This window comes from Pleurodeles waltl, chromosome 3_1 (genome assembly GCF_031143425.1).
Source record: "Pleurodeles waltl isolate 20211129_DDA chromosome 3_1, aPleWal1.hap1.20221129, whole genome shotgun sequence".
Classification (NCBI taxonomy): Eukaryota; Metazoa; Chordata; class Amphibia; order Caudata; family Salamandridae; genus Pleurodeles; species Pleurodeles waltl.
The window spans coordinates 431,254,777-431,269,964 of record NC_090440.1 but is presented as its reverse complement, the minus strand read 5'-3'; the positions used below and the strand labels follow the sequence as shown (position 1 = coordinate 431,269,964).

Below are 15,188 nucleotides of genomic sequence, written 5' to 3'. Positions count from 1 at the left end.
TCTTGGAGGTCGGCGATGAACCACAAGGGTCGGTGCGTCTGTTAGAAGGTTTCTTGATCAGGACGAGAGTGTTGGCACAGTCGTCGATCCATTGCCTTCAGACATCCTATTATATTACCAATGACAAATACGTCTAAATTCCCACCACCATTTCGTGGTATTTAGGTCAGATTTTCCATAGAAAGATCACTTTTTATTTTGCTAGTACCTTTGGTGCCATTTGACAAACCTTCACATAACTTTCCATTGACTACTTTAAAGGCAACTAGTCAATCCTAATTTGTTGGTTGTAACCTGAATAATATGTTGTGGCATCCATTACAGGACTCAGGGACATCATCCCTATGTCTTGAAAATTAATTAAAAATATAGAGTGGGCAAAGTGATTAGATTCTGACCCCAAAGAAGATTTGTGTAAGTCCCAAAGAGACCACCTCTTAATTGTCTGGCCACAACTTAGACATCATCTTGGGGCAACCATTTTAGGACTCTGAGATACGATCCACCTTGCAATGTATTGTAGAGAAAGTCTGTTTTTGAGGGTCACAAAAAGGAGCACAAATGAAGGGTGCTTATTTTTTAGTGGTACCATACTAGTTTTAGGAATTGTGGTTTATGCTAGGGTGATATCACCAAGTGTACAATGCCAATCTTCTCCTAGGATTTGATGAACCATGAGAAAATATTGTTTTTTCTCATGATTTCCTCATAGAGGTAATGGAAGGTGCTCCAAAAGTTAAAATGAGAGCATATTTTCTGTAAATGAGAAATTTCCTAGCTAGCGAGAAGGAAGGTTTCAATTCTATTAAGGACACGGAGGCGAGGATTATGCATATTTTTCTTAACTCTTTGTTTAACAGCAAGTTCTAAGTTCAACAAATCCATGAAAGAACTACAACACCCATGAGGCAACTTTCCCATGGTAACCAATATCCAATCATCGCTCCTTCTGACTATATGTATAAATATCCCTTGCTGCCGTCGTCCGCCCTCGACTTCATTGCGGAGGGAAGTTCAGAAATCCTCAGGTTGTTGCCACCTCTGATCCTACAAGAGCAATATCACTTATTAAGCGAATAAATGATTCCGTTCAAAGAAAAACTAAACAGGAGAAATAAGCATACCCTGGATAAAATGCATTTCCATTTCAAACCATATTAAATACAGGAGAAATAAGCATACCCTGGATAAAATGCATTTCCATTTCAAACCATATTAAATATATGATTCAATTACCAAGTTAGCAACAAATGAAATCTAGAGTCCTTATACATCCACTGTAAGCATAGATACCACCTCGAAAGATGATGCTTCCAAACAGTTCCCGGGTGGGAGACACATTCCTTGTGTAGGGTGGGATAATCCTCGCTTCCGTGTCCTTAATAGAATTGAAACTTTCCTTCTCGGTAGCTAGGAAATTTCTCATTCTATGTCTGGACTAGAGGTGAGGATTATGCAAGTTGAAAGCTCACTTACCACCAAAGAGGCTGCTTCGTAAATAGGTTTAAAATAGATTTTTTTAAAGGCAGACTCTGAAGACCAATCAGCGCCATTCATGATGTCTTCCAAACTACCGCATACCTGAATGACTTTGGCGGCCATAGCACCCCTGGTGGAGTGTGCCCCAAAAACCTATACATTGATGCCTGCTTCTGCCAAAATCCATCTGATCCACCTAGCTATGGAAGGAGAAGAAACTACCTTAAAAGGTTTCTTTAGCGAGATCAAAAATTGCCATTATCCAGGGGGGACGAAATTCGGCCTTCCCCTCCTCGTAAGTTTTGAGGCATCTTACCAATCACAGCTTCGGTGCATGAGGGAAAGCTGGATAGGTTACCGACCTGATATTTCACTTAGTCCGTCTGAAGGTCACCCCTTCTGGGGAAAAACCCTTGCTGAGTCATCCAGGGCTCTGGCGTCCGACACCCTTTTGCACGATATAATGCATAACAATATAGCTAGTTTAGCTGACAACTCCTTCCGAGAGAGGTATTGGTTATCCTGCCACCAGGATAAGAGACGCAGATCCTGATTGACGTCCCATAATTCCGAATACCTGGGTTCCGGAGGTGTGGATATTCTCACACCTTTAAGCTATTTGCACACCCAAGGGTGCTCTCCCACCAGTTGATTCTGCAGTGGGGGATGACCCGCCGAAATCACTGATCTAAAGGAATTTATGGAGCAATAAGATAAACCAATCTCCGCTAGCTCCGCAAGAAAAATTATGGTATGCGTAACTTGGGCACCCATGAGATTGATATGTTTTTCCAAACACCAACGAGCCCATCAATGCCAAGCAGACTTGTACCGCTTACATGTTCCCGGAGCCCATGCTTGTCTAATGAATTTTTCAGTGTCCTGTGAAAGTCAGCAGTCCTTCCAGCGAGCCTGGAAATCTTCCAAGCCACCAAGCAGAGGTGGCCCTGAAGGACCAGAGGATGAAAGTGCCCTGCAGGGTCCAGGAGAATTGATGGAGAGTCCGGGAGAAGAATTGGGAAGTAGCAAGAGAGGGACGGAAACCACGCTTGAGATTGCCAAATCGCAGGAAACATCAAAAAGAGAGGATCAAATGCACATGATCATGGACTTCAACTCCAAACATAAAGAACAGATTCAAATATTCCAGAGAAACTGGAAAATTCTGAAATTGGATGATCAATTAAAATCGGTTTTAACCAAACAACGTAGCATAACACATAAAAAAGTTGCATCATTGGGTGACCTTAAATAAAGTCACTTTAAACCTGAGAAAGCAAACGCAGCGAAAACAAATTTGCTGAGTCAATGTCAACCGGGCATTTGAAGATGCACACAATATAATGTTTGCATAAATGGTGACAATAAAGTCATCTACCAAGTATATAATGACAAAATGGAGAAAATCAAACAACACATTATCTGTGAAACAAAGTTTGTTTTGTATGTTTTACAGCACTCTTGTGATAAACTATATGTTGGAAGCACAGTCAATAAAACCAAACTTAGGATTCTTCAGCACTTACGAGCCATTAAAAACCAAGATTTGTCGTATCCAATAGCTAAACATTTTAGGGAACATCATGGAGATGTCACAAGTGGGCTGAATATTAGGGAATGAGACACATCAAACTAAATGAAAGAGGTGGTAATTGAGAATTTACATTATGGCGAATGGAATCCAGAATGATTAGCTCACTGGTGACTTAAAATACGGACATAATTGTGAAGCAGAGCTACATGTACATCTTTCAGAATTAAATATGGATGTTCAAATGGTGAAATGTTAACTAAGCTTCACGTGTGGCCCCTATGTTGGTGGATCAGTGGCATGGTAGACTCCCTGAACTGATTGGAAGTGGAGTGGAGACAGGTTGCTATGCACCTGGGGCTACCGCCCCCCACTCATTGTGGTTTCAGAGACTTAAGGCTCCTAGATGGCCTGGGGCCTGGTTCTGGCCATTGGCAGCTAGGAGCACCCTTGGGTTAGTCTAGGTTGCCTGGAAAGCAATGACAGAGAGACTCAACTGGGATCAGAGTGGCTTAGAACTGGGGCGGGCCCCTGCCATGGCGGGCCAGGGTCCATGTTCTATCACCCCAACCAGGGAAGCCAACCAAGGTATTGATTGGTCTCCTCTGGCTTTAGGCTGGTGGGGGGTTGTATTGGACCTGGCCCTTGTGGTAGGTTCATCCCCTAACTTTGTGCCTCCTTCCTCCTATTTTGTCAGACCTCTCGCTGTTGGCTCTAGGACTCTGAGCACTTTATCACTACTGATCAGTGCTAAAGTGCAGGTGCTCTCCTTTCTAATGTTGGAATTATTGGCTTATACCTACTTGGCATATTTAATTTACCTGTAATTCCCTTGTACAGTGGTATCTCTATACCCAGGGCCTGTAAATTAAATGCTACTAGTGGACCTGCAGCGCTGCTTGCACCACCCACTGAAGTAGCCCTTCAAACTTGCCTCAGGCCTGCTAGCACAGGGACTGTGTGCACAGTTTCTGCCACAAGGACCTGGCATCTAGATTTACTTGCCAGGCCCAGAACTCCCCTTTTACTACATGTGAGTCACCCCTAAGGTAGGCCGTAGCTAGCCCTTTTGGCAGGGTGCTATATGTAGAAGGCAGGACATGTGCCTAGTAGCGTGCCCTATCCTGCTAGTGACAAACAGCCTATTTGGTTTCTCACTGCTGTGAGTGCTGCCTTCTCATATGATTGCATTGGAAATGCCCTGCCTTATGTCTAGGGGGTATTATCTGATTTATGAGTGGTAGCGTAGGCATGTTTGGTCTGGTTGTAATGGTAGTAAGAAATGCTGATTACTGGTGTAGGTGGATTTTTTATTACTATTACAGAAATGCCATTTATATAAAATTAGCATTTTTCAGAGCTTATGACTCTGGTGGTTTGCACCTTTACTCCAGTCCACGTCTGGGCAGAGTGACAGTTGGGCTTTGTGCATACTTTTCAGACAGCCTGTGCACAGGGAGGGTGGAGGTGTCACAGAGGTGTATCTGCATACTGTGTAGTCTTCCTGGGCTGAGAGAAGAGAGAGGTGGGCACACATGCATTTGTAAAGGCTGTGCACTGGCCTTACACAAAAGGGTTGTTTACCCCCAACTGATGTTTGGAGCCTGTGCTGGAGGAGAGACGGGGCACTCCCAGAACCAGTTGTAACTGGTTGGAACTTCCTCTCCCCTTTCTTTGTTAACACACTGTAAAACTGAGTATAAGTACAGGGGAGGTTTCCCCACAATTTGGAGACACTTTGGAACTTACCTTAAACTGGACACAGAATGCTGGAGGGACTCACCAGGAACCGCCATGGACTGCTGCTGTTGTGCTGACCTTTGACCTGTTGGGTCACTAGGAGAGGTTGATAATAAAATATGATACACTGTTCCAAAAGAATAGGGAGAGGAAGTAAAGGAGTCCTGATCATCAGGAGCAAGAGTCCTCACACACCGTACTTGGTGTCATGCTTCATCATCGGACAGCTCCTCGTCAGACCGGCGCTGCAATGTCTGACGGGCTCCCCCCTAAAAAGGGGGGGCTCTTTGCCGGAGATCTTTTGTTTTTGCCGATGATGCCGCGGAGCCAAGTATGGGTCCGTGGGGAAGGAAAGTACAGGAATAAAGGATAAGATTGGCTCAGGACCCTCACTAAGTGATTTATTCTTTGATGTTGGGAAATGGCCAAGATTAAAAGAATGGCAAGGGAGTGAAAATTGAGATAATGCTCAGACACTCACACAAGAAAATTCAAAGCAGGAAGTCGGTAATTATCCGAAATTCCTTAATATGTGGTCGACATGTTTCGCGTCTTGATATGGTCTCAGCAGGATCCTACGACGCTTCTTCAGGACCTATTAAATAATTGGACTTCTTCAATCTTCAATAAATCACTTAGTGAGGGTCCTGAGCCAATCTTATCCTTTATTCCTGTACTTTCCTTCCCCACGGACCCATACTTGGCTCCGCGGCATCATCGGCAAAAACAAAAGATCTCCGGCAAAGAGCCCCCCCTTTTTAGGGGGGAGCCCGTCAGACATTGCAGCGCCGGTCTGACGAGGAGCTGTCCGATGATGAAGCATGACACCAAGTACGGTGTGTGAGGACTCTTTTTTGAAGTATCTAGTACAGCAGGTTTGCTGTGGGGTTACTAATTGGATAATTCCTCTGAGACTCCTAATATGGATAATTTTCAAGGTCTCAGCTTTGATGATGATGTTGTATCTGCTATTCTGCAGACCCCCTCCATTCTGACCAATGATGGTGCAGGACCATCTGGTCCCACTAAGGAAGAATGGGACAAACTGTCTTCACTTAAACGAGATCTGGTTAAAACGGTTTTACATGGGACTATCATGACCGAATACCTCAGAGCAAACATAGCCCCCAATGGACTACTTGTGTCCAATATGCCCAGGATCTTCCTACAAGACCTTGTCTTTAGGAAGGACTGGGCACAGATTGCATGGAAATGCACTCGAGATTGGCTGGTCTTGATTATCAATACATCTAGACGACTAGCTGAATCTATGGCTATACAGATTACTTTTATGGAGAACACACTTAAGACCATTGTTTCTATAACAGCTTTTAAGAGTCGACTCGCAGAGATAAATATGGATCTAAATGAAACCAAAGAGTTTCTAACGCAACAGAAGATCACTAAGTTACAGAAAGACATCAATAAGTTCAATAGAGAGAAGGTTTACCCTTATGTCAAGGAGGATTACACGATGGATACACCATCTATATCATCAGATGAATCCTCCATTTCAGGCAGGAGACAACGTAAATATAGCCACAGCTCGTCCTCTGATGGATGGAGCACTGAAGATGAGAGACCACAACCTTATTATAATTTTCCACAGTACCATCCTGGCCACCCAATGGCATGGCAACAACCTTTTCCTTTCTATCAACCCCGTCCAATGCCACCTTACATGCCTTTTTTAGGCCGCGGCAGGGGCAGAGGCAGAGGCAGAAGGCGAGGAAGAGGCAGGAGAGTCCATTGGTCTCAGGAGGAACCACAGATGGTAACAAGGAGCCAGGGCAAAACCCCACCAATCAAGATCTAGTGGTCAATCTGTCCTCAAGGCTTCTCTCTGTTGATGAAAAGAAGGCACTCAATAGAGGCCTGGGTTATGTTCCTACTCCCAAGGACGACCCTTTTCGCCTCCAATGCGAACTCTCTCGCTTCTTTAGGAAGATTCGACTACAATTCTTTTTTAAAGATAAACCTACTCACGACTCTTCCCAGGATTCTGGGCTAAAGAAACCCTCCAGCTTCATGCCACCCACGTCCGCTATGCCCTGTGAGGTTTTGGCCTTTGAAAAAGCGGTCACCTCCGACATTATGAAAACGCAACCACGGCATAGATTTAACAACATTCCTAGAGCCGAGAACGAGGCCCTCCACGACTTATCAGTGGATACTAACATTACCATAAAACCAGCAGATAAGGGAGGTGCCATCGTTGTGATGGACACAGAGGACTATAGACAGGAATGTCTTCGCCTTCTCAGTGATTCTACCTATTATGCACATATCACCCAGGATCCCACGGCCAATTTACAAACTGAGATCCGTGGCATGATAGAAGAGGCCCGCGGCAACAAATGGATATCACAAAAAGAAGCAGAATTTTTGGATACTGAGAAGCCTCGCACACCATATTTCTACTGTCTTCCCAAGATTCACAAAGGCCGATCTCCCCCACCGGGCCGCCCGATAGTATCAGGGATTGGATCAATCCTTGAACCATTATCTATATTTTGTGACCATTTTCTACGACCTCTTGTACAACATTCGCTAACTTACCTTAGGGACACAAAGGATGTCCTTAATCTCATTGAAACTATAAACCTTACAGTTAATGTTCATGCCCTCATCACACTTGATGTTGAGGCTTTATATACCAATATCCCACAGGCAGCTACACTGGAGGTAGTCGAGGCAGCTCTTCTGTCAGCCAGATTGGAGTCAACTACCCCTGTTCATTTTATCATGCACTGTGCTAGCCTCGCCTTGACAAAGAATTTTTTTCAGTTCGAGGACAAGCTTTTCCACCAGATTCGCGGTACCTCGATGGGGAGCACTTTTGCCCCTAGTCTAGCATGCATGTATATGTATGATTTTGAGAAGCGCTACATACTGCCAGAGACAAATCCTTTCTTTGACAACATTAAACTATGGCGTCGATATATAGACGACATTTTAGTTGTCTGGCATGGCTCTGCCTCAGAAGTTGACTCTTTCACGACCTGGATTAATGGTCTTGATCCCTTTCTGAACTTCACATCCTGTATCTCTACCATTGAAATCCCCTTCTTAGACCTAATGATCAGCATTGAGGGAGGTAAACTGAAGACAAGAACTTATCATAAAATGACAGATCGGAATAGCTTGCTATTATATGACAGCCACCACCCTAAGGCACTGAGAGACAATTTACCGTACGGGCAATTCCTACGTCTTCGACGGAATTGTAGTGACCTCAAACTATTTAATACCCAAGCTACTGACCTACAGACTAAACTACATGACCGCCATTATCCTGATAAAGTCATAAGGACGGCCTACAAACGAGCCAAATATAGTGACAGAGATTCACTATTGCAGCTGACTCCCAAATCCACAGAAACCAAATTGACGTGTGTCTCCACCTTCACACCACTATCTAATACAGTTAAAAAGATCATCAATAAAAGATGGTCTGTTCTCTGTAGTGGAGGCGAGAATATTCCTAAACCTGTTTTTGCTTTTAAGAGGACCTCCAACGTTAAAGATATGTTAGTACACACTCGACCGAGACTCAATACGGTCTCGTCCAGCCAAAGGTCTCTATGGGATCTCCCACCAGTCAAGGGTCACTTTCCATGTGGGTCTTGCAATGTATGCTCCCTCACTAAACGGACAGACACCCTAGATTTCGAACCTATACTAACTTGGCGACTGATGAAACATACCAATTGCAATACTCGCAATTGTGTCTATTTGATCACCTGCCCATGTAATCTTCGATATGTAGGTATGACCACACGAGCAGTGAAAACAAGAATAAATGAACACCGCAGCAACATCCGCTGCGGCAGAGTCACAACTAAACTCAGCATCCATTACATTGAGTCCAACCACACACCAGATGATATGTGGTGGGTTGTTTTACAGACCAGCACCTCAGAAGGTACACGTCCACTTTTTGAACTTGAACAGCGCTGGGTTTACAGGCTTAACACCCATCGCCAAGGGTTGAATGATGATATTCCCTGGTTCAACCTGTCAATATAAACAATCATCAGCTGACTGATTATCTACTTACAATCTAAAAGATACAGACTATTGTACTCTCTTATGATTACACTTTGGGCTTCAGTGGTAACATCTCCTACGGGAGCTGGTTACACCCCTCTATACTCTCTATAATTTAATTAAGTGCTCCCCTTGGTAGCGAGTTGGCCAATGAGCAAGTTACTGTATCAGATGGGGGCATTGTGAGTCGTTTATGCTGTCCCTGAGTGGTCTATACACTCATTTCTCTTACAATGCACACTAGCCTAAGATGGCCGCCATGTTATTCCCTCTCTGGTGACGTGTTTTGATAGTCCCTTTTTTATTTTTACCTGTTTCTTGTCCCTATCGCGCCTCGTTCGGAGGGAGAAGTTGCCAAGCAACCAATTGAGTAATTGACGCTTGCGCGCACTTCTCGCGTGTTATTTATACCCTTGGAGCACTCGGCTTCCGCCTCATTCGGGAACGGAGCCTGAGGGTAGGTGCTGCGCCTGACACCGATACGCACACAAGTGAGTACCTGCACGTCCTTATGGATATGTTTGACCATAATGCCATTCTATTGAATTTAGATACCGGTTCCTTTAGGGGAGGTCGAGTGTCTCCTCCACTAGTTACCTGTGTGTGTGTGTCTCTGTCACTAAAGAAAATGATCTGTTCAGAGACTGTTAATCTCGATCTTTTTAACTAATTACCCGGCCTTCTTCGATAACAAAGGAAAGGTATTCATAACCTGTTGAATATTCCAAGCCCCGCACGTGACCATTTCAATACTTATGAGCACTTGCTTACTTGTGACCATTAAACGGACCACATGCACAGACACCGAGAATCCGGTGCTGTTGTCTCTACTGTTGATGCTTTTCCATGTGGGAATGACTGATGTTTCATTGAGCATTTTAATGTATAAGGGGGAGAGACCGATTATCTGTTCAAACTCCAATCCCTGCACATGTCTATTTCACTATTTATGAGCACGTGCTTAAATGTCACTATGAATTGAATTATATGTATAGACATCGCGAATCTAGTGCGTTTGTCTCTACCACTGATGTGTTCTATTATGAAATGAATGGTGTTTCATTGCACATATTAGTATGTACTATTAGGTTCTCTTTTTTGATCTGACTGCATTATTAAGTCTTTCTGACATACATTGTGGTACCGTTGAAGGCGTTTGATTGACTGTTGAGGATCAGACTCCTTGCTGTTTATTTTGTTACTCATTTTGAATGCTCTCCCTGTTACATGTCTCTGTTTTACCTTGACCAGATTGTTTGTGTATTGGGCATCAGGCCTACGTGATCCCATGAAGCCCTTTCTCTAGTGGAGATGGTAAGCCCAACCAATATACTACCAGCATGGGTTGCTACCTCCCACCCCATCACGATGTGTTGCACAGTTTGTCACTATTTTTCCACTGACTTGATTGGATTATTCTTTCATGTTCAATGAAGAGATTATATATTTTTAACCTCTGTTCCTTTTTGTATTTAGGGTGACTGATAGGAAAAAGCCAGTCTTGTTCTATCCTAGTAAGTGACTGACTACGTTTTGACTGTAAACGATAGATTGCAGGAGTCTATATATAATTTTTTCTTTTTTCACTTGGGTTTCGATTGAAGAAGTCCAATTATTTAATAGGTCCTGAAGAAGCGTCGTAGGATCCTGCTGAGACCATATCAAGACGCGAAACATGTCGACCACATATTAAGGAATTTCGGATAATTACCGACTTCCTGCTTTGAATTTTCTTGTGTGAGTGTCTGAGCATTATCTCAATTTTCACTCCCTTGCCATTCTTTTAATCTTGGCCATTTCCCAACATCAAAGAATAAATCACTTAGTGAGGGTCCTGAGCCAATCTTATCCTTTATTCCTGTACTTTCCTTCCCCACGGACCCATACTTGGCTCCGCGGCATCATCGGCAAAAACAAAAGATCTCCGGCAAAGAGCCCCCCCTTTTTAGGGGGGAGCCCGTCAGACATTGCAGCGCCGGTCTGACGAGGAGCTGTCCGATGATGAAGCATGACACCAAGTACGGTGTGTGAGGACTCTTGCTCCTGATGATCAGGACTCCTTTACTTCCTCTCCCTATTCTTTTGGAACAGTGTATCATATTTTATTATCAAGTTCTTTGGAGGATATACACTGGACCATAAATCCTCCCATCCCCTCCTTTTTTTGAAGGGTCACTAGGAGAGACTGCCATCTGCCTGCATCCCCCTTGCGCTGGCCTGCTGCTGGGCCCTGCCACCTGTGCTCCTTTATCTTTGACTTTTGTCCTGCAGGGGCAGAGTGCCGTGGCCCCTGACACCTGCAACCGCATCAAGCCTGAAGAGTGCTTTGTTTCCCCTATAGCACCTTGAGAGCGCGTGGCTCAATTGACCTAAAACACCATGAAAGCACTTTCCTTTTTATTTACTTCATGCTCTAAAAGCGTGTGGCTGTCTGCCCAAACTGCCCCTGGAGCTCATAGGCGCGTTGCTGTTGTTGATAAAAAAAATCACTGTTGCAATCTAGGTGGTTTTATGTAAGCGCAAGTGATGTGCTGTTTCTGGGACCCCAGCAAAGCGCGCTCTGAGGAGCACCCCTGGGGCACAAGTAGGCACCCACTCTGGTGCCTGCTGTCTTTTATGGCCCAGGCGGGCCGCAGCCTACATTTGGGAGCCTGACGGGTGAAGGAAGCCTCATCTGAGGCTCCCCTGCCCCACCTGAGCCCCCTTTGTTGTTGTGGGCAGGCAGGGGGGAAGGAATGCTCATCAGAGGCTTCTCCTGCTCCAACAGAGCCCCAAATTGCCTTCACAGGACACGGGCGGGGTGGAAGCCTCGCCGGAGGCTCCCCGCCCGGCATAGTCCTCCCTTGTGTTTTGGGAGCCCTTGCGAGAGTTGGGTGAGGCCCCCCATCTGTGGCCCCACTTGTTGTTTGTTGGCTTTGGCCCCCCCTCTGAAAGGCCAGTTGAGGTCCGTGGGGGGCAGAGATCGCAGGCCCCAGGAGGGGCCCATTACATAAACCGGAAGGGGTGCATGCCACCACCCTCCCCGAAATTACAGCGAGTCCGCCGTTTAGCACTATGGAGCACCGGGGGCCCCCGTTGTTCCCTTCATGGCACTGGAAGTGTCTTGCATCTTAAAAACAGGTACTTTCTAAAGGACATACATATTTCTTATGTTCCCTGTATGGAAATTAATGGTTTTATGTTAACCAGCCTACTTTTATGGGGGGTTTCATATATGTTTGCTGATGTTCCTTTTATGGGCATGACATGCTGATATGTTTTATGACTTGCCATGTGTTTTATAAAGCTCTTGGTATAGGCATTCATGATACTTTAATGACAAGTGCATTTCTTTTGTAATGTGATTCCTGACTACTGTTTATGTTACAGAATAAGAAGTAACCTGTGTGTTATGTGTGACTACTGCTGGTTCTGCAGGGTAACTATTGTGTAACTTTCTAACAACTGCTTGAGCAGCAGGGTATTACTGACATGCTGTGCTTGGTCTAATAAATATGTTGTGTACAACACAGTTTATGTTTATATAACTTGGTGGTGTGTTTCCTTTGTGGTAGGAATAGTGTGTCACGTGTGTTGTGTGTGATGGTCAAATGCTTTATACATTGCCTCAGGGATAGGGCTGACTGCTCGTGTCAAGCTACCAAGGGGGTGAGAAGGGATTATCTTGGACGTGTAACGCCATTGCCCTGACTAGAGTGGGTCGGTTTTGTCTGGCTTAGGTGCATACCCTAGCCAACCAGAAACCCCATTTCTAACAACGACCCACCTCTCTGCCAGCATTAAATGGCGGTAGGACTGCCATGTAAAGGCTGGCAGAGATGGGGTGCAGGGGGCACCAGGGGGCCCCCTGCACTGCCAATGCACTTGGCATGTCCAGTGCAGGGGGCCCCATGGCCAGCTCCGTCACGCTGTTGAACTCCGCGACAGGTGCTGGTGCACCCTACGCACTGCAGCATTGCCACTGGCTCAATTATGAGCCGACATCAATGTTGTAGGCTGTTTCCCACTGGCCAGCAGGACAATTCTAATGGGGCTCGCAGGAAGGCAGCCGCACTGGCGGCAACCTGAACGCTGGAGTTTGGCAGATGGCCTTTTCCATCCGCCAAACTCATAATGACCCCCTTAATCTCTCATTGAGCATATTTTATTCATCTTTTGTCTTTGTTCTGTATGTCTGCTTCTTAGGAAGCACCAGCAAAAACTTGATTTCAGAAAGACAGTCATAAGAGTAGGTTCGGTAGTTGTACAGTTTGGGATGTTGGGGCCTTCTTAGAGGACCAGAATTTGGAAATGTTAACTACCACCTCTGCTAAGTACTACTCATCACAGAAAATAGATTTGCTGTCCTTAACTACATATCTGCGTGCCCTTGAGATAAATATCATCAAAGTATATGTGAAGTTGAGAAAAATAAAGCTATACTTACCTATCCATAGCTATCTTGATGATATTGCGGTAGTCAGTATTCTAGCTATGCTATTTCTGTTGTGCACTATTAAAACTACGTATTGTATTACAGTACACTGCTGGTCTTCTGCATGCTAATACCCTTCAGTTTCTATAGTTCTGGTGTCCAGCAAAGCCATTTAATTTATGTGGACTGACATGCCAGTAGTTTTTACTCCCCCTATTTGCTGCTAGTACAGTAAGGCTCACAAACAAACACTTTCCTCAAAGATTCGAGGACCATGGTAAGAAGAGTAAACTATATTTTCCTCGAACATTTAGAGATATGCCTATGACTCTTCTCAGCATGTGGGGAGAAGCTTAGAAATACCGGCACTTTCGGGAGCCAGAGACATGCAGGAGAGCTGCCGTTACTAGAATACCAGTAGAGAAGAAGATGATCTACTTTAGTTCCTTTCTCGATTAGCAGTCTCACAACAGGAAAACACTGCTACCCAAAGGTCTGTGGTTATTCTGCTTTGAGGGACACAGTTACACCTCAAATTTGCTCAACTGTAAAAGGCAATGTAATGTCAACATATGTTCGAATACTAGACAATTAGGAAGACTCCTGGGTCTGTATTTTATAGAAGGTGCACTTCCCTGATCTGCATCAAGGCAAAGTAAACTTGGTACATTGAGCACAGACTGGGTCATAATTAATCTGTTGCCCCCATCGCAGTTATGCTGTGGGGGTAACACATTATTGAACGGTGGACCGGCTGATTAATGAAGCCAGTCCACCTTTCCTTTACAGAGGATAATTCAACCTGCCTTTCAAGGGCCAAAGATGATCTGGGGGGTTGGCATATAGGGTGACTGAACCAGCATGCACGGGGATGTATGGGAGGAGCAATACCAGTGTGCTCCCGATAGCTCCCTTTCCTCTGCAACAACATTTACAGTACAATGCATGTGCAAAGACAGTTCCCTCATTTGCATGGAGCCAGGACCCATGCAAATGAAGGATCACCCACTTGACATTGCACCGGTGCACATGTAGAGCTGGTGCCATCTTTAGTACGGAAGGAAATGTGCAGGCATCTGCCTTCACTCTGTAATAGCAAAGTTTCCTGGAGGAGCAGAAAATGGGTACACATGCCTACTGTATCCATGGAGCACTCAGAGTAATGTGCCTTTTGATGTTCACCGGGATTAAGATATCAGTGTGTCTCCATCGTTCAAGCGCTCATTCTTGATTTGTTCTATTTTAGCCATTTCTGTCATCAAAGTTGAAGCTTCATGACACTTGTGGTATACACAATCTTCATGGCATGCCAGGCTTAATTGGTGGAATTGTGGGAGCAGTGACAGCAGCGGCAGCAACGGCGGATGTGTACGGTGGTGATGAAGGGTAAGACGACATCTATTTTGTAACAAAGTATCTCAAACAGACTGATGAGAACTTTCCCTCCTTCCTCTTCTCCTAGGCCCTCACTTAGTCTGATAGCAACGAAAAGGGCATTTTGTATGACAGAAAGGAGTGCTTGAGACTAACTTTCTAATGCAAACTATTGCAGTAGTTAATACTGACGAGGCAGATTGTAGTGTAGAGAAAGCAGGTGTAAAGCTGAAGACCCTACCATCTATGAACAGTGCAATGGTCAAAGTTGGTAAGTCTTTGATTTCTCACTCATCCTGAGTAGAGTAGGCTGCCCCCGTCAATTATTTCACTAAATCGGCTCTACCTGCACTTAGCAAATTTAAACTGGTTTCATATACACGTTATGCCATGTCGCCTGCTCACTCACTTTCTAGTTATTTCATCATTTTGACTATGCCTACAGTTTGCAAACTTAAAGGGAGATAACATTCTGTGGTAATGCCATATTACTCACTCCCTTACTTGCCTACTCACTCATTTTGAGTTGATAGGGGCTTCATGTGTCTCGCTTGCTCACTCTGAATAGATACACTTTCTCCGTTACTAAATGCATAGCTT

The 15,188-nt window shown here is 44.7% G+C and overlaps 1 protein-coding gene across 2 annotated transcripts in view; it reads left to right on the top strand.

The window, feature by feature from the left end:
* The window catches only part of RHCG (Rh family C glycoprotein), a 384,997-nt gene that overhangs the window by 280,753 nt on the left and 89,056 nt on the right, over window positions 1-15,188 (top strand). For both annotated transcript variants that reach the window (XM_069222700.1, XM_069222699.1), the window contains exon 7: window positions 14,461-14,600. In XM_069222700.1, the coding sequence (XP_069078801.1) occupies window positions 14,461-14,600 (140 nt within the window). The remainder of the gene's footprint in view (window positions 1-14,460; window positions 14,601-15,188) is intronic.